This window comes from Exophiala aquamarina, assembly GCF_000709125.1.
Source record: "Exophiala aquamarina CBS 119918 chromosome Unknown aczIA-supercont1.1, whole genome shotgun sequence".
NCBI classification, from domain to species: Eukaryota; Fungi; Ascomycota; class Eurotiomycetes; order Chaetothyriales; family Herpotrichiellaceae; genus Exophiala; species Exophiala aquamarina.
The window spans coordinates 2,240,846-2,264,109 of NW_013550587.1; the positions used below are offsets into that span (position 1 = coordinate 2,240,846).

General features: G+C 52.2%; 7 protein-coding genes across 7 annotated transcripts; 2 read left to right on the plus strand and 5 right to left on the minus strand.

Moving 5' to 3' along the window:
- Window positions 1-204: 204 nt before the first annotated feature.
- A1O9_00798 (uncharacterized protein) lies at window positions 205-1,585 on the minus strand (the record flags this gene model as incomplete). Its single annotated transcript, XM_013409961.1, has 6 exons — window positions 205-577; window positions 666-706; window positions 757-1,101; window positions 1,166-1,185; window positions 1,244-1,266; window positions 1,326-1,585. The coding sequence occupies 6 exons, from the start codon at window positions 1,583-1,585 to the stop codon at window positions 205-207; spliced, it is 1,062 nt and encodes a 353-aa protein (XP_013265415.1).
- Window positions 1,586-4,078: 2,493 nt separating this feature from the next.
- Window positions 4,079-5,626, minus strand: A1O9_00799 (uncharacterized protein; the record flags this gene model as incomplete). Its single annotated transcript, XM_013409962.1, has 1 exon — window positions 4,079-5,626. One exon carries the CDS (start codon window positions 5,624-5,626, stop codon window positions 4,079-4,081), a length of 1,548 nt encoding a protein of 515 aa, XP_013265416.1.
- Window positions 5,627-6,506: 880 nt separating this feature from the next.
- On the plus strand, window positions 6,507-8,042 carry A1O9_00800 (uncharacterized protein; the record flags this gene model as incomplete). The annotated part of the gene is made up of 1 exon (XM_013409963.1): window positions 6,507-8,042. One exon carries the CDS (start codon window positions 6,507-6,509, stop codon window positions 8,040-8,042), a length of 1,536 nt encoding a protein of 511 aa, XP_013265417.1.
- A 186-nt stretch (window positions 8,043-8,228) lies between these two features.
- On the minus strand, window positions 8,229-10,581 carry A1O9_00801 (uncharacterized protein; the record flags this gene model as incomplete). Its single annotated transcript, XM_013409964.1, has 2 exons — window positions 8,229-8,894; window positions 8,944-10,581. The coding sequence occupies 2 exons, from the start codon at window positions 10,579-10,581 to the stop codon at window positions 8,229-8,231; spliced, it is 2,304 nt and encodes a 767-aa protein (XP_013265418.1).
- A 624-nt stretch (window positions 10,582-11,205) lies between these two features.
- Window positions 11,206-15,498, plus strand: A1O9_00802 (uncharacterized protein; the record flags this gene model as incomplete). The annotated part of the gene is made up of 1 exon (XM_013409965.1): window positions 11,206-15,498. One exon carries the CDS (start codon window positions 11,206-11,208, stop codon window positions 15,496-15,498), a length of 4,293 nt encoding a protein of 1,430 aa, XP_013265419.1.
- A 147-nt stretch (window positions 15,499-15,645) lies between these two features.
- A1O9_00803 (uncharacterized protein) lies at window positions 15,646-16,518 on the minus strand (the record flags this gene model as incomplete). Its single annotated transcript, XM_013409966.1, has 1 exon — window positions 15,646-16,518. The coding sequence occupies one exon, from the start codon at window positions 16,516-16,518 to the stop codon at window positions 15,646-15,648; it is 873 nt and encodes a 290-aa protein (XP_013265420.1).
- A 2,262-nt stretch (window positions 16,519-18,780) lies between these two features.
- Window positions 18,781-19,687, minus strand: A1O9_00804 (uncharacterized protein; the record flags this gene model as incomplete). Its single annotated transcript, XM_013409967.1, has 3 exons — window positions 18,781-19,317; window positions 19,374-19,564; window positions 19,606-19,687. Coding segments are annotated over 3 exons (810 nt in total), but the record flags the coding sequence as incomplete, so codon positions are not given.
- Between the last annotated feature and the right edge of the window lie 3,577 nt (window positions 19,688-23,264).

Here is a 23,264-nt window from a genome sequence, read left to right on the forward strand (position 1 = left end):
ACAAGAGCATCGCTGCTAATACAGGCTAGGTAACCTCTGTCGCGAGTACCACTAAACTATATATACAGACTACTATTTGACAATGCTAGTATGATTTGAGGTTTTTCTAGCGTCCGAAAGGGCTTGGGATGTCAATGATGCTCACAAGTAATGCGGAAGTTCAAATCAGACTACTTCCCACTCATGATATACGAGGGAATAGCGTTACTTTTTCAGATGGCGTGTAGAGGACGACTCGCTCCCGATCTCATCCTCGTCCGACACCTTCTGCACCACCGTTGTGGAAATCGTCTTTCTGATCCCTCCAAATTCATGAGGGGATTGATCGTCTCCCAGGTCCTCGTGGCCATGATATCGGTCTGGCGCGTTGGCGGTGACATGGGCCGAGTATCCCTTTGATCCGTTTTGATCTCTTGGCATTGTTATGGTCCTTCGATTCGCCCGCAGCTCGGTTCCACCGCTTGTAGAGGGCCTTGCATCAGAACTAGTTGCCCTGACAACTTTTGCAATAAGGTCGGCTATCTTCATTTCGATATGAAGCTTCAGAAGGTAGACAAGGGGGTGGAATTGAACGTAGCTATGCCATTATCAGAAAACGAGGCTGCAAATTAACTCTGCCCCACGAACGTAGCCACTTGGACGACAAGGCAGCGGGGATCACTTACACAAAACCATTCGGTAGAGACATGGTTCCGATAAGAGCGACCTACACCGTGTTAGCAAGGCACATCGTTTCTAGGGGGTAGAGACACTCACATCAAGGGACAACGAGAACGCAACCATTACAAGTGTAAACTTGAAGAGTACCATGTACTTCGTCAAGCCATTGGCAAGCAATTTTGCCCGCACCAAATAGATAAAGTAGAGGCTGAGGCCGGAATCAACGAGCAGGAAGATGACTTTCTCGATCCGGTCCCAGATCTCATTAACGAAAATGATCTTCTCTGAGATCTGCAAGCGAGCTGGGATCCAGATGCAGAAGACACTAATGTTGATCGCGCCCAAGACGGCAGCGACAATCCACTTGAGATTCCGAACCCGATGTTGATCTCTTATCAAAAGAGAAATCCGGTTGATGATGATCTGCATAAGCATTTGGATCTATGTTGTTATATTCGTCAGGATCTGCAAGGTAGTAAACGAGTACCGAATTATGAAACCTTACTTGGACAACCCAGAGGCATACTTCGAGGTCTCATATTAGCCACGAGCATTCTCAACCCAGGGGATGAGGTTATCATACCGAGTAGGAAGAATAGTTGAAAACTGGAACCCGGTCTAAATCAATATTTCCCCTCCCCCACTATTTGGTATGTTGCTCTTACCTTGGTTGCAGATTTCCATGAAGATATAACCACGTCAGAATTCCCATGGTTGATGATGCTAGCAATTCTAGCCAAACCATGATGGCATAAGGAGTGAGTCGACGGGATCGCTTCCAACCAACGCTGCTCTGGCGAACAGCTTTGCTGGCACTGAAGACACCACAGCTAAGCGTGAAACCCCAGACAATACTGGCGATATACATGTCCTCGGGGCCTGGTGCCACCGTTTTGTACCATGGGGGAATGAGAAATCCTGCCATCTGCAGTGAGTATCAAAGGCAATAGAAACAGAATTGCCCTTTGAGAGTCAGACTAGCGATGCAGAAAAAGATCCTTGAGAGACACATTGCTGTGAAGTGGCACTCTCATATATCCAAGCACAAAGTTGAATTGGCATCAGAACTCTTCCCTTTTGGACAAACTTTACTTATTAGTCTCCTACTGGTAGATCGCTGGATCCTTCGTCGATCACGTGTGGACTCGTCCATTCGTGACCATGGAGGCGTTTTATATTTGTTCCCCGGCTCAAGCTAAAAGAGGCCGAACTTCCCCGGAACGAGCTCAGCAGGATCATGAAGCTAGGAGCAAAATCCACGCCGTTCTCTGGTAGGGGAGGGATGAATCAAGAGCAAAGGCTTTTTCCAGGGTGCGACATTTTGTTGCTAGGAGGTTGTCCGGCTCATACTCGAACTCACCATCGCTTTTGTGGCTTGTACTGAGATATCAATGGACGTTTCCCCGCGCAGCGCCTTATGTTACAGGACACAGCTAGGATAATCGAGAATGAGAAAAGTTGAAGAGGATGAGGACCGTGGTAGGTTGGTATCCCCCTGACGAGCTCTGATCAAGACCCTAGTCAGCTTGGCGCTAGAAACGCGGAGGAAGCGGGCCCGTCCGATACGAGAATGCGGGATCTCGTCTCGAGGAAGTCAGTTCATCAGTCATTGAATCCACAACCTGGTCCCTGTCAGCTGGCTCCATTCCAGGACAGCAACATCGAGGAAGTTTGGCATTTCATTTACGGCGCTCTTGGCTAGCCCTCCCTACTGCTGTCGCGAATATACAGCGGCTTTTACATAAGGAGTATCCATCAACTGTACACCACCAGGAGAGGTCATGAATGCGTTGCCAAGGTCGATATGGCTAGAATTGATGTGGTGTGGTGTAAGTGACCTTTCACGTTACTTCGTTCTGCAGCCGAGCAGCTCATTGATACTCAGGAGTGAGAATATGATAGCGTCGATCATTCACTACACTTAAGCTCCTCGGCTCTGTCCAGTCTATCAGTGGATTGCTCACAGCAAATGATGGCCGTCGACCCACATTTGGAGGAGGCAAGGTGTAATCATTCGTTTCAACATTAGTGGTCTCTGGTCTTAAACGCCCTAACATACCAGCATGGATCAGAGAGCCTGGCCCTTTGTGACTGCGACGAAGACCTCGATGATGCCGGATCTGCACGAGACATGCCCAGCAGCGCATTAGATTGGACCTCGACCCGGGGTGCGCAAACGAGACCAGGGCTGCATGCGCTAACACGCACTACTCAATATCAGAGACCAGGAACAGGCAAATGTTTGGCGAATCCGTCTTGTTGGCAATCTGGATTCCGGCCGTCCTAGTCCCCCCAATTGCTCGGTTCTTGAACCTATGCCAGAGAGCCATCTGCGCCACCAAATGGGGGCTTAAGTAAGTATTCCGCGTCCTTCTTCGTTCTGGTGAGAACCATAATCGATACCTGGCCGCGTGGTCCAGCCCCTCGAAGCCAGGCGTCTCCACCCTTGCAGATTCAGGTCAATAAACCCCTTCTGGGAAAGACGTTGCAAGTGTGAGTGATCCTAATTCCTGAAACCCTTCCTCTTCCAGATCACAAGACATGACAACGACAATATGAGATTAAAAGGCAGTTTGGGAAAATTGCATGAATCTGCGACGTATCCTACGAGGCTCACAAATGATAGAAGTGGCACCACGAATTTTGCAATAAAAGACCGAGGACTCCGTACGAGGCGGCTAATTGCATAGATCTTCCAGTTCATCTGGAGGCTTTCACAGGCCATAAGTTACGGGACAACGCCTCATGGAGTATCATCCTGTCCGCCAGATCTTTCTCTCTAGCAGCTGGATGGATTTTCGTTGTCTCTCTGCGGCCTGCTTGCATAACAAACACGCATTCGCAGGTGAGGTCCACTCGAGTTTCTGGCGATACCACAAAAGTTGACGATGTTGACACAACTTACAATCGCCTGTGGTCGAAGACGAATTCCCGAGCTATGCCTTCGATCAGGAGAAATCAGCAGAACATCAGAAGCGAGCAAGCCGTTTCTGTCGAAAATCGTCCTGACCGGCGTCAACTTCAGCATCTAAAATGTGAGAGCCTCATGGACTCGAAATGACCCCCGAAGTAGATAATAAAATCCCCGTTGAAGTTGCTCCAGATAGAGGGGTAAGGGCAAGGCGAACGCAAGCGTGCCATCCCACGAGCCTGCACTGGATCTTTATACTTGACCAGACCACCAAGAACCGGCTTGCTGGTCAAGCGGTCACCATCATCGATAGCAACGCTGAGAGGCATCTAGAACGGAATCATTCCCACCTTCGTCACCATGAAGATTTACACACGCGTGAATCCTTCCGAATGTGAATTCCATCTCCTGAAGACGGTCGATCTGCCACTGAAGGAGCCAACTAGGTATATTTTAGCGAGTCATTGACTCGTAGGGTATAGTCAACCTCGCTCCATCCAGGACTGCCTAGAACTTATCCCAACGCACAAAAAGTTTCTCTTGCACCCACCTTCCCAATCTCACAACGCGTCTGTCAACCCTGTTGAAATAATCTGCACAAGAAAACACCACAACATGCATGATCATCGCCCCGGGGAGAATACCCCAACCATTATCCCATCCGAGCGCCTGCCGCACGTCGACGTCGTACCAGTGGCCGATGATCGCGACCAAAAGCGGAACGTGTAGCGCGTATATACCAAAGCTGAGGTCGCCGACATACTGACTCCAGCCGCATCGCAGGGGCGCCTGCAATGCCGGGTACATCTCCAGGCCAAGCACGAGCAGAAAAGACCCGATGCCTAGGTACCAATAAAGCCTATCTTCGCCGCCTAAATAGCTCGGAATCCACGATCGCAAGAACGCCCAAGGCCAATCGCCGAATATGCCTAGGGCATTGGTGTCACCGTCAGGTTCCCCAAGAAGGAAAAACCCGACGGCGAATACTAGTGTCCAAAAGCACTTTGAGGCCAGACTCTGCCTCTGCGGGCTGATCGTATGCTCGGGCAGTGAGGGAGCCGTCACCAGACGCTCAGGATAGCGCAGCAGGCCGATTTCAGCGACTATCATCCCCATCAAGAAGTCCGCGACGTAAAGCGCGGCCCATATATGGGAAGCGACCACAAGCATGCACGTCAACGCTAGGCGCGTGTAGACACGGAGCTTGCACGTCGCCGCAATGTAAATGAAGAGAATCATACTGCCGCGGAGCTCGACGGGGATGGTCCACATGGGGCCGAGGTATTTGTTCTGCAAGCCGTCCATGGTGTAGTAGCCGTGGACTTGGGTGGCGAAGGGGTTTAAGAAAAACACAAGCGTATAAATCCAGTCGTACAGTTGCAGCCATAAGGATTCCAAGTACAAGGGCCAGTTTCCACCATTGTACAGGCGCAAGCGGACCAAGATCAACGCCGCGAAAAGCGCCACGGTAGTCGAGCCATACAGGCGCATACCACGACGGAAAGTGCTACTAGCGAGGCCGGACAGTAGCTTGTCACCTGAACAATTGCGTGTATAGATGAGCAGGCGGTAGCTTAACACATAACCGGAGATGACGAAGAACAACGCCACCATGGCTTCGCCGGCCATAAGCGCTGAGAGGAACGGCTGGTGCTTATACCAGAAGTGAAAGTCTTTATAACCATGAGCGAGAAACACATTCCAGGCCGCGTAGCCACGGAGAGCGTCAAGGTATGCTGTTGGACCCGGTGGGGACGTCAAGCAGAGTGAACTTGGCCTGAAGAGCCGAGGGAGGGCTTCTATGAGAGTCTGCTTGAGGTCGTGGGTGGTAGGCCGCCGGGTGACGGCTTCCCAGTTTACTCCGCTTAGGACGCGGACAGAGATGACGCGCCAGGATCTCGAGGAGGCACGCGGGATGTAGCCCTGTGAGTCAGCGTCGTGGATGGATGGATGACGAGAATCATCATGGTACTGATCTTCGAGCGGAATTCCACGTTGCTCTTCGTCATCGTAGTCCTCTGACTTTGCGTGAAGAAAAGGTTCAGACTCAGCCATAGCGAGATCAGATTTTCTGCTCACTTAGAATTTCGTAGGCTGCAGCATGGTCCTTAATACTTAATATCTATTGTCCCCTGACCAGGCTACCTCGTATCCCCTCCTTTGCTGCTTTCCACAACCGGTGTCAAAGTCTGGCAGGGGAGGTTCCCAAGCCAAGGGCTGTCATCCCTTGATACTGATACGAGAAAAGAAGTGCAGCTTGAGGCTGGACTGACACATGCGGCGTTGACGAGGCCCAGCGATTTGATCAGCGATTAATGTGATGAAAGCCATTATTGGCAGACACCCGGATGCCGTGGGCACACAAACCACCACCAGGTCCAGGCAGATGTAGTCAACTCTTAACGGCCACAAGAAGCAGCAAGCATTCCTCTTGTACGCCCCCCTGCAGCTGGGTGGCGCTGCGGAAGCACAGGGATCCGCGACACACGGGGACTAGATCTTTCACAAGTCACAGGTCACGAGTGTACTGTCTTACCTATGCTACTCGGATACACAGCGATAAATCCTCGGGCTGGATTTGATGCTCGCAAAGCAGTGTTGCCCTGCTGCTTGAAGGCTAGAATGTCTGATTCACTGTATCAAGATAGAGACACCGTTGGGCATGGGATGCACAATGGTGATAATGCTGAAGGGATAAAATGAGCAGATGGGTGGCTTGAGCACATTGGCGAGTCAGGGTCTAAAGGGGTAACGCGCTGGCTTGAATCGCGTCTCACGTGGGCTCCGGACTATTAGTCGGCGTTCCCCACCAAAATTCAACCAGATAGAGGAAGTCAGCCGAGGCGATTTTCTTCCAGTGGTAGTGGTAACACAACTGGTTTCATTTTCACCAATTCGAGTTACAGTGGAGAATCTAGCTGAATCTGTGAGCGTCATGGCTACCGAAGAGCGGCCTAATAAGCTCAGGAGGCTCGAGAAACCGGAAAACGAAGTGCCTGAGGACGAAGCCACCACACCTCTCCTGCGGCAGCCATGCGAAAATGTCGCTTCAGAGTCCGAGAACAGTAAGCCATACGAGCATACTGCTAATGATGTAGATGGAACCGGCGCCGGGCCAGAGGGTGATTTAGACGTCCAAAACCCACCAGGATCGCAGATAGAAGCCAAAACGGCGCCACCACAGAATGGTGAACATGCACAGCCCATGTCAAAAAGCCAGTTGAAGAAACTACGCAAACAGCAAGAGTGGGAAGCAGGCCGGGACTACCGCAAGGCCAAGCGGAAGCAGAAGACACAGGAGAAAAGACAAAGAAAGAGAGAAGCGAGGGAAGAAGCCGAAGCTCAGCAGCAGCAGCAGACCAGCGCTTCGAAGACCCCACCAACCAACCATCACCGGCCACGGCCGCGACCAGTCGTTCTCCCTGTTACGATAATGATAGACTGCGGCTTCGACGATCTCATGACGGAGAAGGAGCGTATATCCTTAGGCTCTCAGCTCACGCGCTCGTACTCGGACAACTGGCACGCCCCCTTCCAGACACACCTGTTCCTCAGCTCGTGGGGAGGTCTCCTTAGGGAGAGATTTGACACTGTGCTCAGAAAGCACTATCTCAACTGGAAAGGCATAACTTTCGAGACTGGAGATTTCGTGCAGGCGGCACAGAAGGCCAATGAAGTCATGAGAGGGTCGAACGGTGGGAAGTTGTTGGGTATCTTTCAACCAGCCGTGGCACCGAGTAATGATCCTAGACCACAGGAGATGGAGCAGATCGACATTAAACAACCTCAATCCTCTACCAACGGAGCATCTCCACCCTCCAATACTCAACACGACACGGCGCCCTCTTTCAACAGACCCTCCACCACCGCTGCAGTCAGCGTCGATTCCGCACAACATCAGCCAGTACCACCTCCTCAGTCCGAGGTATCGTTCGCCTCCCAGGCGTGTCCAGACGACGGCGAAATCATCTACCTAACCTCCGACTCTCCAAACACACTGTCCACTCTACGCCCCTATTCGACGTACATCGTGGGCGGGCTAGTAGACAAGAACCGACACAAAGGGATCTGCTACCGGACCGCGTGCGATCGGGGCGTCCAAACGGCGAAGCTGCCTATCGGCGAGTACCTGGAGATGCAGTCTCGGAAGGTGCTGACAACGAACCATGTCGTCGAGATCATGATTCGCTACCTGGAGTGCGGGAACTGGGGGGAGGCGTTCCTGAAGGTCATTCCTAAGCGGAAGGGTGGTAGGTTGAGGGAAGAGAAGAAGGAGGGCGATGATGGTATAGACGACGAAGGAGAAGAGGAAGAAGATGATGGTGGTGTTGAGGAGGAGGATCGAGATCACGGCGAAGTTGTTGATGATGATTATCCGAATCCGAATGGTCAAGGTGGTGAGATTGGTACCGGTGAACATGCCGAGTCCTCCTACACCTCGCATGCTGAAGTCCCCGCCACTGCGCAGTAGGAACTATAACCCATTCAAAATATATCGCATCCAAAAAAAAAAAAGGACATTGGATCAACGACGCTCAAGATTTGCTATATTCAGACTCACAATATCACGTTTCCCCCACCCTTCTTTTCACTAGCAGTGACAGAACACCCATGCGCCAAATCACCGCACAAAGGCATCTTATGAATCATGCTAACGTCACATAACCGAGCAATTCTGAACCGTTTTAGTCATGGTCTCGAAATACCCAGCTTCAGCATCATCGTCCACCTCGAGCGAGCCGGCTTTCCTCACCACTCCCTTGACTGTAATGCTCTGCTCACCGGCCCCATGCCACCACTTCATGACCTGCATGCCCTCGCCGTCAACATCCAGAACATCGATCCTCCATCGACCGCCAGTGACCGTTACATCCGTCTTACCTGACGGGAAGTGGAATTCTGGCAGGAAGATCTCGGTGGGGACTTCTTCTGTTGTTGGCTTCGAGGCCACGAGGCTGAACTTGAAAGTCACGCTGCGTAGATCAAAGCCATAGCTGACGACATCACCCACTGTGGCGATGGGTGAGGGTCGCACATAGGCTTCGGCTGAGCGAAGGGCACCTGGATTCGAGGCTAGGTCAGAGGGTGCAGTTGAACGTTCTTGTGTGATCGAGGGTCGCTTTAGGGCCATTTTGAGGTTTGCAGGTGTCACTGTTGGATCATTCAAGGTTGTGTCTGAGGAAGACAGACGGTTCTGAGGAAGTGAAAGTGTGGAAGGATTCGCCGATGGGAGAGTACTCGAGCCACTTGGCAGTAATTGATCGTCGACAGATACGATCGAGAGGTCTTCACCATTCCACTTATCGCCCCATTGGTGGTTGTTCTGCAGTGGTTAGTCTTTGATCATCAACTTCGGAGGTGTAAACCATTACCTGGCCAACATACGTCCACCATGTGAACCCCTGAGCACCTGATCCTTCCACCGCAAAGTGATTGGCATCACAAGATGAAGTTTGGCTTGAATAATCCCCCGTCTTATACGCATATTTGTCGTCCATGTCATATGGAATTCCAATCTCTGTGAACAGGGTGGGATGATCGCCCAGATATTGCATGCCTTCGTCTCTGATTGCCCTGAGTTGATCACGGAGGCAATTTCGAATAGCTGTCTCCCCAAGCCGCACGGCGAACACTGGATTCGAGTAGCGATGCCGCAGAAGGCCGAAGATATCGACGTTGTAAAATTTGTTCCAATGCTTTTGAATTAAGGTGACCCCATCGTAGTAGTGCGTCGCAAAGATAAGCCGCTGATCATCATCAAGTGTACCTTTGATGGATGGGGGGATTTCCAGGACAGCCGACTGGACCAAAATAATACAATTCTTGTGGATTGCCCGAATCGCGTCTCTATACTTTCGGAAATGGTGCATATAGTAGAGGTTGGTGAACTTCTCGTAGTCCAGTTTCTCCCCCGATTTCGGTATGGAAGCGAAGTAATCCTTCTTCAACAATAGGTCTTGACTCGGGTCCCATACGCCATTTTGCGCCCAAAGACACTCGCCGAGCTTCCAACCAGGATCTCTTTTCCATCCGTATTTGGTGTCGTCGTGATCCTCTGACAACCAAGCCTGAACACCTTCCGGATCGATCAATTCTCTCCCACTTTTATATGGTCCAAAGGTATTGAAAGAGTATACATCGACCTCCACAGCTCGACCAGCACCCGTAAGGATGGCCTGCCAGGGTGTAGGACATGTACCCTTTCTCATCTTCAGCTCGTCTGGAAGGGCGTCTAAGTCCTCCCAGCCAACCAATCCTCGATGTGGCTCATTCATGGTTTCCCACCCAATAATGCACTCATCTTCCAGCCCACCGGCATCGTGGATCCGTTGCGCGAGATGTGCACATGCAGCGATAAAATGATCCGTCAGGTAATCTTGAATATTCTTACCATCGATTATAGCATTTGGCGCCAGATCACGTCCAGCATAGAAAAGAGTGAATGTCGTCTCACACGCCAACCGCGTATAATTTGTCGGCCATAGCATCTTTGGGTACTCTGCCGGGTCCGGCCAGGTGTTGTGAACGACAGCGGCCTGGTTGGCAGTAAAGGTTCTAGGGTTCAGACCACAAGCATATAACGTCCAAAGAGGAGCTCCGGAGCCTCCACTGAACCTTGACCAAACATCCTGATGTGGATCCATAAAAATATAGAGGCCGTAGGATTTTGCAATTCTCAAGATCTTAATCGTATGCTCGATGAACGGCTCGTCATATTTGCCAGGACCAGCATGTTCTAAAGCCTCCCAAGTGAAAATATATCGAACAACATTATAACCCCACCTCTTCAGCCTGGCAAAGTGGATGTGTGCCTCCTCCTCAGTGAACGGTCGGCCAACGAATGAGACACTCTCAGCACCCTCGAAGAAGTCATTGGGATCATGGGAGGGCTGGTCCGGAACGCGAGGGAATTTGCAGTCCCCAGCAACGTTGATACCTCTGAAGGTCACTTCACGATCTTTTGAGTCCCGCAGTCGGATACCATCAATTCGAAGGCCTTGGAGGGCCATCTGGGGCGGAGGGATATGGAGAGTCCGACGGCAGCATGCGGCAAAAGCGGATGACGACGCAATGCAGCTTGCTAGGTTCGACTTCAAGAAGAGTCGAGCGCAGGATTGGGTAGGACGAATGCGATAGAGAGACACGGTTGGTGGTCGTGGTTATATAGTTGTTTAATTTCAAATAAACGAGGTTGCTACATGGTGGCTTAGTTCAAGTTGCGGTGCATTTTCGAGGCTCGTGGAACCGAAGAGTACGATGATGATGGCATCGGCGACGGTAGTCCGCTCAATGCCTTCCTGAATAATTGTACTACGCGTACCGTATTCGTACCTTTTAGCTGTATATGGTACCATACTGCGCCTGACGTATCAATACTCCGCCACATCTGTACCATCGCACGAAATTGCCACTTTAGGACTCTATCCACGCTCGAAGCCTGATGGCCTCTCACAGAGTGCTGGAGACTGGAATTTGAATTCGCAGTAATTGACCTGGGAATGCCCACTTCACTACGCCTCGGAATCCACACAGTGTCGTTAATTCGGGTTACGCCTTGAGATGCCAATTTCAAGACTCATAAAGCCTGTTCAATCCACAGCCTGAAACGTGGCTCTTGCCAATCAAATGCCGACATGGCTTCCGCAAAGGCAGCCTTGAAAGCCATCAAGGCTTCGCTTGATGCTGGTCAATTTGCTAAGGCCGCAGAACAGGCTGAAGAATTGATCAAAGGGGACAACAAGAATCACACTGCCTTTTTATTTTTAGGGTTTGCAAGAGAAAAGCTAGGTGATCTGGATTCTGCAGAGAAGGCAATTGAGAAGGCTTCCCATCTCAAGCCACATGATCCCCAGGCTTACAAAGGTCTGATCACACTTTACGAAAAGCAAACCAGCCTGAAGTTGGACCAATATCATGATGCCGCTTTCAACCTGGCACAACTGTATGCCCAAGCTGAAGATAGAGTCCAATGTCAGTCGGTGATCGACAAGTACGAGCTCTTCGCGAAGAAGCATGGAAGCCAGCGACAATATCGAAGAGCCCTCGAACTTATTCTGCCAACATCAAGCCTCTACCCTGTCCTCGAAGGTCGAGTCCTTCAACCTAGCCTCGCGTATCAGCGAATTCTCGAATCTGCACAGGCCGAGGAGAAGGAATGGGTCAATTCGCAGATTGGAGAGAGACGAACACGAATTGGTTCAAAGATTGATCAAGTGACTCGACAGGTCAAGTTCGAGGCCATTGGCAAGTTTCAAGTGGAGGAGAAGTACGCTGCACTCATTGATTGGACCAGAGATGACGACGCCCGCCACGATCTCGAACAAAAGCTTTTCCAGCGTATGTACGACAACCTCCTCGTGCTTCCAAAAGAAGCAAAGGAGGAGCATCGCGATAAGATCATCAACATGGCAAACGGCATGGTCATCATCAAACAACCATACCCGCTCGCCTGGAAGATTGCTCTCGAATGGGTGGACGCCGAAGAAATTAACGAATGGGATGTCAACGTGCTCCGCGAATACATTGAGTATTTTCCTGACGAAGGCTTAAGTAAAATTCTCAAGGGTTTCCTTGACAGCGATTCTTCACCCTTCCCCCATTTGCCCGTGGAAGAGAAAGAAGCAGAAAATGCCGCAGAAACACACGCGCGTTTGACCGAAGCGGCGCAGCTGATCCTCATGAATGAAGGGCTAGAAGAAGCCACGGATTCTCTTCTCGGTCACCGCGTCCTGGCATACACATATGGGCAGCTTGAGGAATGGCAGAGCGCAGTTGACACGGCTCGCAAGGCTCAGACTCTCCATGCCAATGCACAGGCGCAACTCTGTCTCGATCTGCACAACAGCCTCGATGGAGTCAATCTCATCCTTGCCAACGCGTTGATTACCTTCCAATCACCGCGGCATCACCCCGAGGCCAAGGAACTATTCCAAGATATTCTTCAACGCAAGCCACTGCTTACCCCAGCACTGCTGGGCATTGGGCTCATCTACGAAGACGATGAACACTGGGCGGAGGCGGTCAAGTTCCTCGGCCAGGCTGCACAGCGTGACCCTGATAATGCCAGGATCAAGCTGGAGCTGGCGTGGTGTTGGACACAGAACGGAGAGCTGCAAGCCGGCCTGGACGAATTGCAAAGTGTCTTGTCCTCGATTGAAGCAGAGAAAGTCAAGAATCTAACCATGAAATCCGTCACTCTGTACCGGATCGCGTACTGCTTGTGGCACATGAATCCTTCGCCAGCTGCTCGGAAGGACAAGGCCGGTCCCTACCGTTATCTCATCGACGCCATCAAAGCCAACCCCAGCAACGCTCCGGCATACACCTTGCTCGGCGTCTATTTCCAGGACTATGGCAAGAGCAAGCAGCGTGCACGAGTGGCATTACAAAAAGCATTCGAGCTATCCACATCGGAGCTAGAAGCCGCCCACCGACTAGCCAGAGCATTCTCTGACACGGTGGAATGGGACCTGGTCGAGCTCGTGGCACAGCGTGTGGTGACCTCAGGGAAAGCCCGACCTGCACCAGGATCGAAGAAGAAAGCCTACAGTTGGCCCTACGCAGCTCTTGGCGTCGTGCAGATGAACAAGCAACAGTACTCCCAAAGCATCGTTTCCTTCCAATCGGCCTTGAGAATTGCCCCGAACGACTACTACTCCTGGGTCGGCCTGGGCGAAAGCTACCACAACGCGGGCCGCCATATCGCCGCCACGAGGGCGTTCGCGAAGGCAGAGAGTATCGACCACGGCCTACCTGCCGACGAGACCTGGTTCGCGAAGTACATGCTGGCCAACGTGCAGCGGGAAATGGGTTCCTTCAACGAAGCGATCGCCGCGTATGAAGACGTACTCGCGCTGAAGCCAAGAGAGTTCGGCGTGCTGATCGCCCTCCTTCAGACGATTTCAGAAAGCGCCTGGGCAAAAGTTGCGCTGGGCATGTTCGGCGAAGCATCGAAACTTGCTGCTCAAGCTCTCAAGGTCGCCGCGGATATCGCACAGCAAAACACTGTTGTTTTTAATCTATGGAAGTCAGTCGGCGATGCTTGTGCAGTACTGGGGCACCTGAAGTCATTTGCCGGTGATGCCGCAGATCTCGAAACAATCTACTCTCTGCTGCTTCAAGCCGCGGACGGATCCAGCTTCGAAACTCTCAGCGAAGTGGATAAAGTCGGCATCCACCTGTTGAAGAAAGGCGACCATGCGCCCGACTCTGAAGAAACGACACTATATTCCACCAAACTCAGCAGTAGCAGCATAGCAGACCAATGGCTCATCGGCTCTATCCTTGCGCACAAGCGCGCAATCTCCGCATCCACCAACGACACACACGCTCGTGCCGTTAGCTGGTACAACCTAGGCTGGGCCGAACACCAAGCCCACACATCCCTATCCGAATCTGGCTCTCCTTACGGCAGAGGTAAGAAACCACAACGTTTCCTGCGCGCGGCGATGAAATGCTTCAAACGCGCGATCGAGCTGGAGGCTGGGAACTCGGAGTTCTGGAATGCATTGGGAGTCGTGACTATGACACTCAGCCCGAAAATCTCGCAGCACGCGTTCGTGCGGAGCCTGCACTTGAACGACCACAGCGCGAGGACATGGACGGATCTTGGGGTGCTCTACTTGATCAACAACGACCATCAGCTCGCGAACGACGCGTTCACACGAGCGCAATCCGAAGATCCAGAGTATGCAAATGCGTGGATCGGGCAGGGCATTCTCGCAACACTATTTGGGAACGTGAAGGAGGCAAGAGGGCTGTTCATGCATGCGTTCGAAATCGCAGACTCGTCTCTCCTCCCGGCAAAACGCCACTTCCCGCTGTCTGTTTTCGACCACCTGCTTAAAGAACAAGCGTCGCCGAGGTCATCGTCCCAAGAGGTTAGCGCAGCACTTCTCCAACCTTTATTTGCGCTGCGTCAACTGCACACCCAAACACCACATGACACGGTCGCAACGCAACTCCTCGCGCTTTTCGCCGAGCGAGTAGGCGACTTCAGCACCAGTGCAGAAGCGCTAGAAGAAGTGTGCGGCGCTGCGGAACTTGCATACGAGAAATCCGAATCCAACGAGTTTCTGGTGCGATTCGCGCAGGCCAAAGCAGATCTGGCTCGCGCTCTGTTAGGAAAATGTGAGTTCGAAGACGCAATCTCCAACGCTGAAACAGCTCTCGACCTCTCCGACGACCCAGACGAATTCGGGCCAGCGTACAGCGAAGCCCGGCGTAAATGGAGACTGTCTGCTCATATCACATGTGGGCTTGCACACAGCCACCTGAAACAAATCGAGCCCTCGATCAAGATGTTCCAAGCGGCGCTCGAAGCATCAGGCAACGAGCCTGATGTGGTGTGCATGCTGGCACAAGTACTCTGGGCGAAAGGGGGCGAGGCGGAGAAGGAGGCAGCGCGATCGCAGCTTTTCGGTGTGATTGAAATTCACCCGGGTCACGTGCAAGCCGTGGCTCTGTTGGCGGTCACGGGGCTGCTGGATGCGGACGAAGATGTATTGGATGCGGTGGAGGAGAGCTTGAAGGCCTTGAGGCAGAGCGATAAGGTCGGTGTGCTCGATCAGATCCAGGTTACGAAGTTCCTGGCTAGGATCGTTGTCTGCAAGAATCAGCAACAAAAGGCTTCTGAAATGCGCCGAATGGCCGTGGTTACAGACGCTCTCTATGGCATCATGCTCGCCCCAGGTCAACCGCAAGGCTGGCTGGAGCTGTCCCAAGCCACTGCTGTGGGAAATGACGGCTCAGACTTCTCGTACGCTGCGGAGATGGCAGTTCTTAATGGGAACAAAATGATACCACCAGGCGGCAATCTCGCGGCAGATGACCTGGCCAGAGCCTATGAAGAAACAGGCCGTGTCGAGGATTTGCTGAAGGCGAAGATGTTGGCACCATGGAGTGTGGAAGTGGCAGTCGAAGCTTGATGGAGCTCTTCTAGCTCCGCAATCAGCTTGTAACCCAGCATAGCCAGGTAATCGAGTAGGTCGCCCTTGTACGACGCAGGAACCCAATCAAGCCCGCATGATCCATTTTAACGCGCGTGCTCTCTCTTCACCCTTTGATCTCCATCCTCATCCCAATCCACCAGGACCAGCACCAGCACCATCACCCTCAGCAATCAGCGCAGTCAATCTATCCTTCCTCTCAGCCTTCCACTTCCGATCCCAAGCCTCGACCTTGCCACCCAGAACAGCAGAGTCCTCAGGCGTGAGCATGACAACACCCCTCCGCACGACGGTACCAGGCTTCAGCAGCAATTTACACCCGATGAACATGCCCGGGTCGTCGACGACCTGTAGACTCTGCTGAGGCGGGTTGCCAGCAGCATTGGCGGCAGCGGGAGGGGCCGCCACCGAGGCGGGATTGGAAAGCGCGATCTTGGGGATCTTGACGAGCTCGAACGCCAGGACTTGGGTTCCTTTCGCGTCTTGGACGAGGAGCTTGTGTGGGCCGGAAGTAAGTTTCTTGTCACCGGTCGCCGACATCGACGCCGCTGTAGGACCGCCAGCACCACCGCTGTCCTCGCCACCACCTGCACCGCCCACGGACCGAATGACCTCCCGCCCCCGAATCTTCTCCCCGCGCTCCACCCTCTCAATAGCCTCAACCTGGGACCACATACTACTCCCGATGTCAATGACATCTAGCACTTGCACAACGACGGCACCCTTCAGGCGGCGCTCCTTGACGTTGACATCTGCGACGCCCTCGGGCAGCAGGTTCTCCGGCGCCGGTGGTGCAAGAGAGTTCCGGATGTCACTAGCCAGCACGCGGAACTGTGCGGTGGATGTCAGGGCCAGCAGCGGCGCGTTCGGGCCGCGCGAGGACGAGGACAGGAAGTCCGCAAGCCACGCTGGGGACACGGAGAGGTTGTGCCGTGACAGGAGCGAGGCGCTGAGTTGTGCTTGCATGCCTGCCGTGTTGTTGGTGGTCTGGTTGTTCATAGATGCTGGTATTTCTGGGAGTACTGTATTGTAATGTTTCGTTGGGTGGCTTTGTTCGTGGTTCGCCGCCGCGAAGAGCGTAGTGTGCCCCGATATGTAGAGGTGGAGATCTCCTGTCTTGTCCTTCCTGTGTTCCTTCCTTACTCTCTTTTTCAAAAAAGCCGTACTCCTCAACCATACATAGAGTAAACGGCGAAACGAAGGTGAGCAGAAGGTAACATTCAAACCGCATCCGTCCTCCTTGCCATTCCACTTTGCACCTCGCCAGTTGTTATCCCAAATCAGTCCTTGACAAGTCCAATCGAGAACATCCGCGCCGGAGATGGGTATTATTTCTTGAAACCGAAAGACACCGTATGCGCACGCTCACCCGAACGCATGGACAAACGCAACCATTTCAATGTCTCCAAACTTGAGTGGTGATGGAATGCAACGAAGAGGCTTGCCTAGTCAGCCTTGCCAATAAGAATCCAAGCTCCAAAAGAATTGGACAGGGCTTCGGATCCAGAAACAATGTGACTCGGGGCTGGCCCGGTTATGCACGGAGCAAGGGACCGTGCTGGGTGATGTCATCGGGCCTCAGTCACGTGGTGAGTGGTTGCCCGCCGGACCTCTAGAATGAAGAAAGACAGACAGACACCTGTTCGGTACAGGCCAGTTTCGCTTTCAAGAAAGGGGTTTGATATCATTAATATGATGCTGCGAATGCTGCGAATGCTGAGAAAGGCTTCTTCGTCTTCACAATAAAACCAATGCTAGTTAGGAAACGGTACGTGATCTCCTTTTTGGAGTTCTACATCCTAGCCATTTGTAGCTTTCTTTGAAACAAAGCAGAATTTTTGATGGGCCCTCTTGGAGCAAATCCAACTTTTATGTGCAGTATAATCCCCGTTATAGTGCAAGTTTCCTCTAGATTCATAAGATAAATTCATGGTCATCGTGTCTCGTCAAACAATCTGAGAGGAAAGTCCAGTCTCTCCCGTTTCTCAGGCCAGTTATTCTTAGTCTCGATTGTCAAAAATAATTTCGTAGGCAGAACTGGAAGGAGCCCCTGATGTTGTTCCTCTAGAGTTTTCGCTATTCCTCAGGCCTTGGTGGGTGAGTTGGCTTGCCCCACTAACATGGTGCATTCACCTGTTCTGTTGTGTTTGCATCTGAACCTGACGTAAAAATGACACAACGAGAGACTTCAATCTATGGCCGACCAGGCAATTCCGAGTCCAGCAATTGTTCTCCGTTCATTTCGCAACATGAGATGTTGACACCTTACGCCCTTCACGCATTTTCCTGGTGAAGCATTTGTATGTCCGTTGGCAGACTGCAGATCTTGTGTCGATGACCAAGGAAGATGCAGCGCCGTGTTCGGGCCGTCTCCCACGCTGCTATTGATAACGACAAGTGTATTCTTCTGCTGACAGACATTGTCCAAGGCGGCGGCCAGCCAGGAAGCCAAAGGGCTCTCAGCATTCATACTGCTATGGTAAAGGTGACACGCCGACACAACGTCATGGGATTTGGGCATAAATTGTGACAGAATAATGTGTCAAATCGGAATATGTAATTATGCGGCACCAGCCGAGGTTGGGTTGGATGGAAATTTGAGCCGAGGGATCCAATCATGGCTCTTTGTTTACCGAAACGGAGGAGTCAGATGGAGGGCGGTGCTTTTCTTCCGAAACCACATCGCAATGCTCCACCTTGCCCTGCATAAGCGCAAGAAAGTTTTCCCCCCCGATTCCCCATTTCTCCATTTTGGTGTGCGTTGCCAATGCAGCATTGGCGCTTTCGCGATCTCCAAACACAAATTGTCGAATCTCCGTGTGGGTGATCGTCAATGAGGGCTTCGACTGACCAGCAGATCCCCATATCGATATGATCTAAATGACAATGAATGCCATGATCTGGAACATGCCAAGGCGAAAAAGGGTCCCTGCTGGGGAAAGGAGGAGGAAATCAGTACCACGGAACGCTATCCGCTAACTGGAAAGATGTCCGTGAGCTTGTCGATCATGCTTCTTCGCATCGATAGTGTGCTGTTCCCATAACGTCCAGTCATCAAACGTTAAACCGAGGCTTTGAGTGGTAGCGTTTGACCCACCATTAGTTTGAGATTATCCTTGAAGGGAGGACAATCTCCTGCCGGGGGAAAGCAATGGTAAAAGTTCGATCCATGGCCATCGAGTTGATACGGTGATAACAGCGCATCTCCCGTATTTGCTGGTGGAATAATAATCAAAGTCAAATGACGACGAATTTTGGCTGAGTGGGCCTCAACCAGGAGACTGTTGCAGTTTCGTATTCACTGATCCGAGTGTTAATGTAGATTCGTCCAAAACTCGGTGGAGAAAACAAACCTCCGAGTAATATCTGACTGCTAGGAGAAACGGATGATATTCCAAAGCGATCAGGTGCAAATTCTGGCTTCGCATCACTTAGTCGATGCAGCTTCGGTGGTGAGAGCTCTCGGCGGGTCGGATCAATGAGCTGACCGTCGGGTGTAATTGATGGCAGCCGAGGTAGTGCGTCAGGCGAAAGTCGCGCCTGAGACGAAGGTATACCTGCACCAGGACTTGGTACAGTTGCGTTAGATACAATGGTAGGTGGCGAGACCGGGTCAAAAGGCCCTTGAGTGACTGACAATCTCGACGAAACCGAAGTCAGAGGACTTGGAACGGGGAACGGAAGGAGTATTCTGCTGGCTGTACTGGACATGGTGGACGACTCAGATTGGAGGGAGGGAACTGGCGGATAGCCTTGCTCGGTTTCATTCGTCTCAGATCCATTTGAATTTGCGGCGTCCTGGGCCAGACGGATGAGAAAAGTAGATAGCGGTTTGGAGCAGACCATATGCTTACCTGGTCACGCGCATCTTCAATTAATTCCCTGACTTCCAAGGAGACCATGGGCAAGATCTCGGCTAGAAGAGCCTCGTAGCGGGCCAAACGTCGCGACGTGGCCGTGAGATCCTCAGCAGTCCTGCCAAATGATAAAGAGTCAGCTCGATGAAACCGAGGTTGCAGAACTGGCAGAAGTCGCGGATGAACGGCTTGAAAGGGCTGCAAAGGGAGGATTTGAATATGCGCCGACTGACTTTCGTTTTCTCCAACCTTTGCCGTAGCCATAATGACAGGAAGTGCCTGTATGTGAACAGCGGCGGCAAGAAGGACGTTCACCATCACATTTGGTCTTGCGCTCACGACAAGGTTCGCAAGCATGACTAGTACGGGCACGCTCAGGCTTCTCCCATGTGGAATTGTTTGATCTCGAGATTGGAAGTTGAGGGGCAGATTTCGTCACGCCCGCAGAAGGAGAGGCCAACGGTGGTGAGAGGCTGGCTGAGATGGTGACGGACTTCATAGTGTGTCGCCGAGGTCAAGAGTGCTGACGTCGTCCAACATCCGTGAATACTTGGGTAAAAGGGACTAGACCCACGGAATACCGAGCAGGAAGGACTGCTGAGTCGTCTACCAGAAGAGTGATCCGAGACGAGGGGAGAGCAGACGACGGAGTGAAGGGAGCGAGAAAAGAAGAAAAGCGAGTATGGGCAGAGGTAGTAGTGGGCACCCGAGGTGTTTTTGTCTAGATCGAATGATGTGTTGGGAGAATATCGGGAGCGGGAGAAGAGTGGAGATGGGAGCAAGTCAATCTCGATCAAGTGTGGTAGGGCATAACTGTCGATGGTGGCAGTCGGAGGTCGGTGGTGGGTGGTGGCATGAAATTCAGAACTCTGGGTGGTTGGCCATCTGGATGTGTGTGAGCGTGTGTGTGTGTCGAAGCAGGACGCAAAAGGGTAATGACGGCCAGTGTAGGAGAATGAACAATAGTACCTGTCCATGGGATGGTGGTAGCCTACTACTGAGTAGTAGATTGTAGGCACGCACTCATATGGTAGTATGAGAGGTCAGATCTACTCGTACAGGGAGCCGTGGACGGTAAGAGGGAGTTTTTAGCGGGCACTCGAAGACCACAAACTACGGAGTCGAGAGTGGGCCAGTTTCGAGGGCGAGCGACAACGGGTCAATGACAAGCGGTATTCGGGAGGAATGGAGTTTTCGAAACATAAGTGGACATAGGGATCTTCCGATGGACAGGAGGCGAGGAAGGATAGGCTAATCTAGACCAATGCGGAGAATCTCAAGACCAGAGAAGAGGTTTTCAGGATGACTGCCGATGCCGATGGTATAAAGTGGGCAGGCCTAGAACTTGACTAGCTCGACTCACAGACAGTAACAGTAGCAGCAGCAGCAGCACTCAGAAGCGGTGACCAGCCATGGCAGGTGGACGGGTATGGAGCACAATCGTCCATTTTGCGGTGCATCCCGGTGCATTGCGGGTGACGGGGTGGACGGGCAATTAAACTGTTGCGAGTGTGAGAAATGCGTGGTGAGACCGGGAATGGTACGGAGTTATACAGTCTACGGACGAGTCGCTCATGGTCTGTTCTAGGAGGCTACGACGCTCTGCTGGGGGTGGGGTGAAATCTGACTCACGGTAAGAGTCGGTGGTGCAACCGATACAGACGCCGGTGAATACATTGGCTGGCAAGGATAAGAAATCCGGCATGACTCCGGATACAATGCGGAATAGTCAAGAGTGGTACCAATAAGGACAACCTCATGGAACCGAAGCCGAATCTTTCGCGACGAACTTGAAGTGAGGAATTGGTAGACGAGGTGGTGACAAGCAGCTAGCGAAGAAGCGAGGAAGCGAGGAAGCGAGCAAACAAGCCAGGGGTACGGAACGGTTCAACAGCAGAAGCAATGGCAGTTGTGCAGATGGGCGGCTGGGCGGCTGCGCGGACTGTCAGACTGGGACGGAAGACAGGATGCAGGCAAGACGGGATCGAGGATCGAGGATCGAGGATCGAGAATCGAGAATGAAGAGAAGAAACCAGCATTTGAAGGTGCTGGCTGGTGCTGCTTAACGCTGGTATTTCCTACAGTGCTTACGAGTGGTATCGAACCTTGACTACAGGAACACTTACCCTCCCACAGACTCCAATCCTCCCTACACTGTCACAGCGCACCCAAAGGGAGCATTCTGCGGCAGATCAAGCGAGGCACGTGCTTGCTCTTGCACCCACCCACGGGCCACCACCCTGAACCACGGGTTCCATAAAGTTCTTCACGATTTCCCTCCTTGATAACCTGGCTGCACCTTCCTCTCGAGTGGGGGCAGAGGACTTTCCACGGATATGCTTATCCCGGCGCAGAGCTTCCTCATTCACTTTAGTGTCGGAACAAGTGTCGGGAAAGGAGGGACACCTGCCTGCGCTAGTCCTATCTAGTCCTAGAGGTCCGGGTGCGTGTCACTCGCTAGTACTCCCTGGCGCGAAGTCACGAGTCACGAGTCACGAACCTACGACAGACTCACGTCTGACATGCCAGGGCCAGTGTCAATCTCTTTCCATTCTCGACGCTCAACCACTTTCGCCGGGTAGTATTGTGCTAATTAATTACTCGTACTCAATCGACGAAACCTTGAGACGCGCGCTCGAATGCCCCTTCCCTTGTTGGTCGCAGACTTTGCGACTTGGGAGAAAACTCCATGGTCTCTATACATGTTCCGACGTGCACGGAACAAATGGATGCAACGGAGTTGGCCTCTTTGGCCGCAGCCACAAACTTTGCCGCCATCATGCTTAAAATAATCTTGAGCGGTGAGCAGAACATGACAACTTGACAACCATTCGACCCGAGTGTCTGGGGAGGTACGAGTACCTCAGGTGTTGTACATGTGTTGGAGGTGTCATCACCACCGTCCAAGGTTCATCTCGAGTTTCTTTCCCACTGGCGCCTCATTCTCGGATCGGCACCTGCAATTCAACCATAAATCGGAAAAATAATCCGCATCGCATGCCTGGTACTCCGGAACCGGACTAACTCGACTTGGGGGAGAAACCACATCGACGGTCAGACTCACCATCAACCCCAACAACCCCGCCACCACCGTCACCGCCACCACCGCCACTTCCAACTTTCTCAACCCAGATACCCAACCCATCCAAGGTACACACAACATACGCTTCACGCCAGGCATTGTTCACATCCGCTGTGAGGTAGATACAGAGTATCTCGTATGCAAGCTGAGAACCGAGTTCGTCATTCTCGCGAAAAAGGCTAAGACCATATGTCCATTGTCCAGTAATTCTATAAGTGTCAGCCTCAGTGGCATTCTTCCTCTCCTGACGGAAGGGCTCCCTGCCGTCTCGAAGAATACCTGATTCAACAATTCATGCTCATCAACAATGCCCTACAACTGCTGGCATGCATCGCAAAGCTATCAATCTGCAAGGCTCAAACCCCAAATCCTCCATACCCACTGCTCCTTTCCTCCTCCTCCTCCTCCTCCTCCAGTCCTTCCTCCACAATGCAGATACATACCCGATATAGATGTCTGTCTTTGCCCCTGATGCTCCGCCCAAGCTTGGCCGTTGCCTTTGCCCTGCATTTCCAACCCCCAGGTGGCCAAGAACCTGGGAGAACGAATTGACCAACCCAATCACAGAGGGCGCACAATTAAGCACACACCCTTCTTCTACTGTACGCATGATATGTCGATATCCTCAACTTCCGTGTTACTTCAAGGAACCCCACCACAGAGAAGAGTGGAGTGGCGGTGGATTTCGGCGGAATGGCGCCCGAGGGCGCCTTTTTCCCCTTCTGCGTTTGCTGAATACGCGCAGCTACCATCTCACAAACCAACCGCCAGCTTACGAGGTATCCGTTCCTTCCGATTCTCAGCCC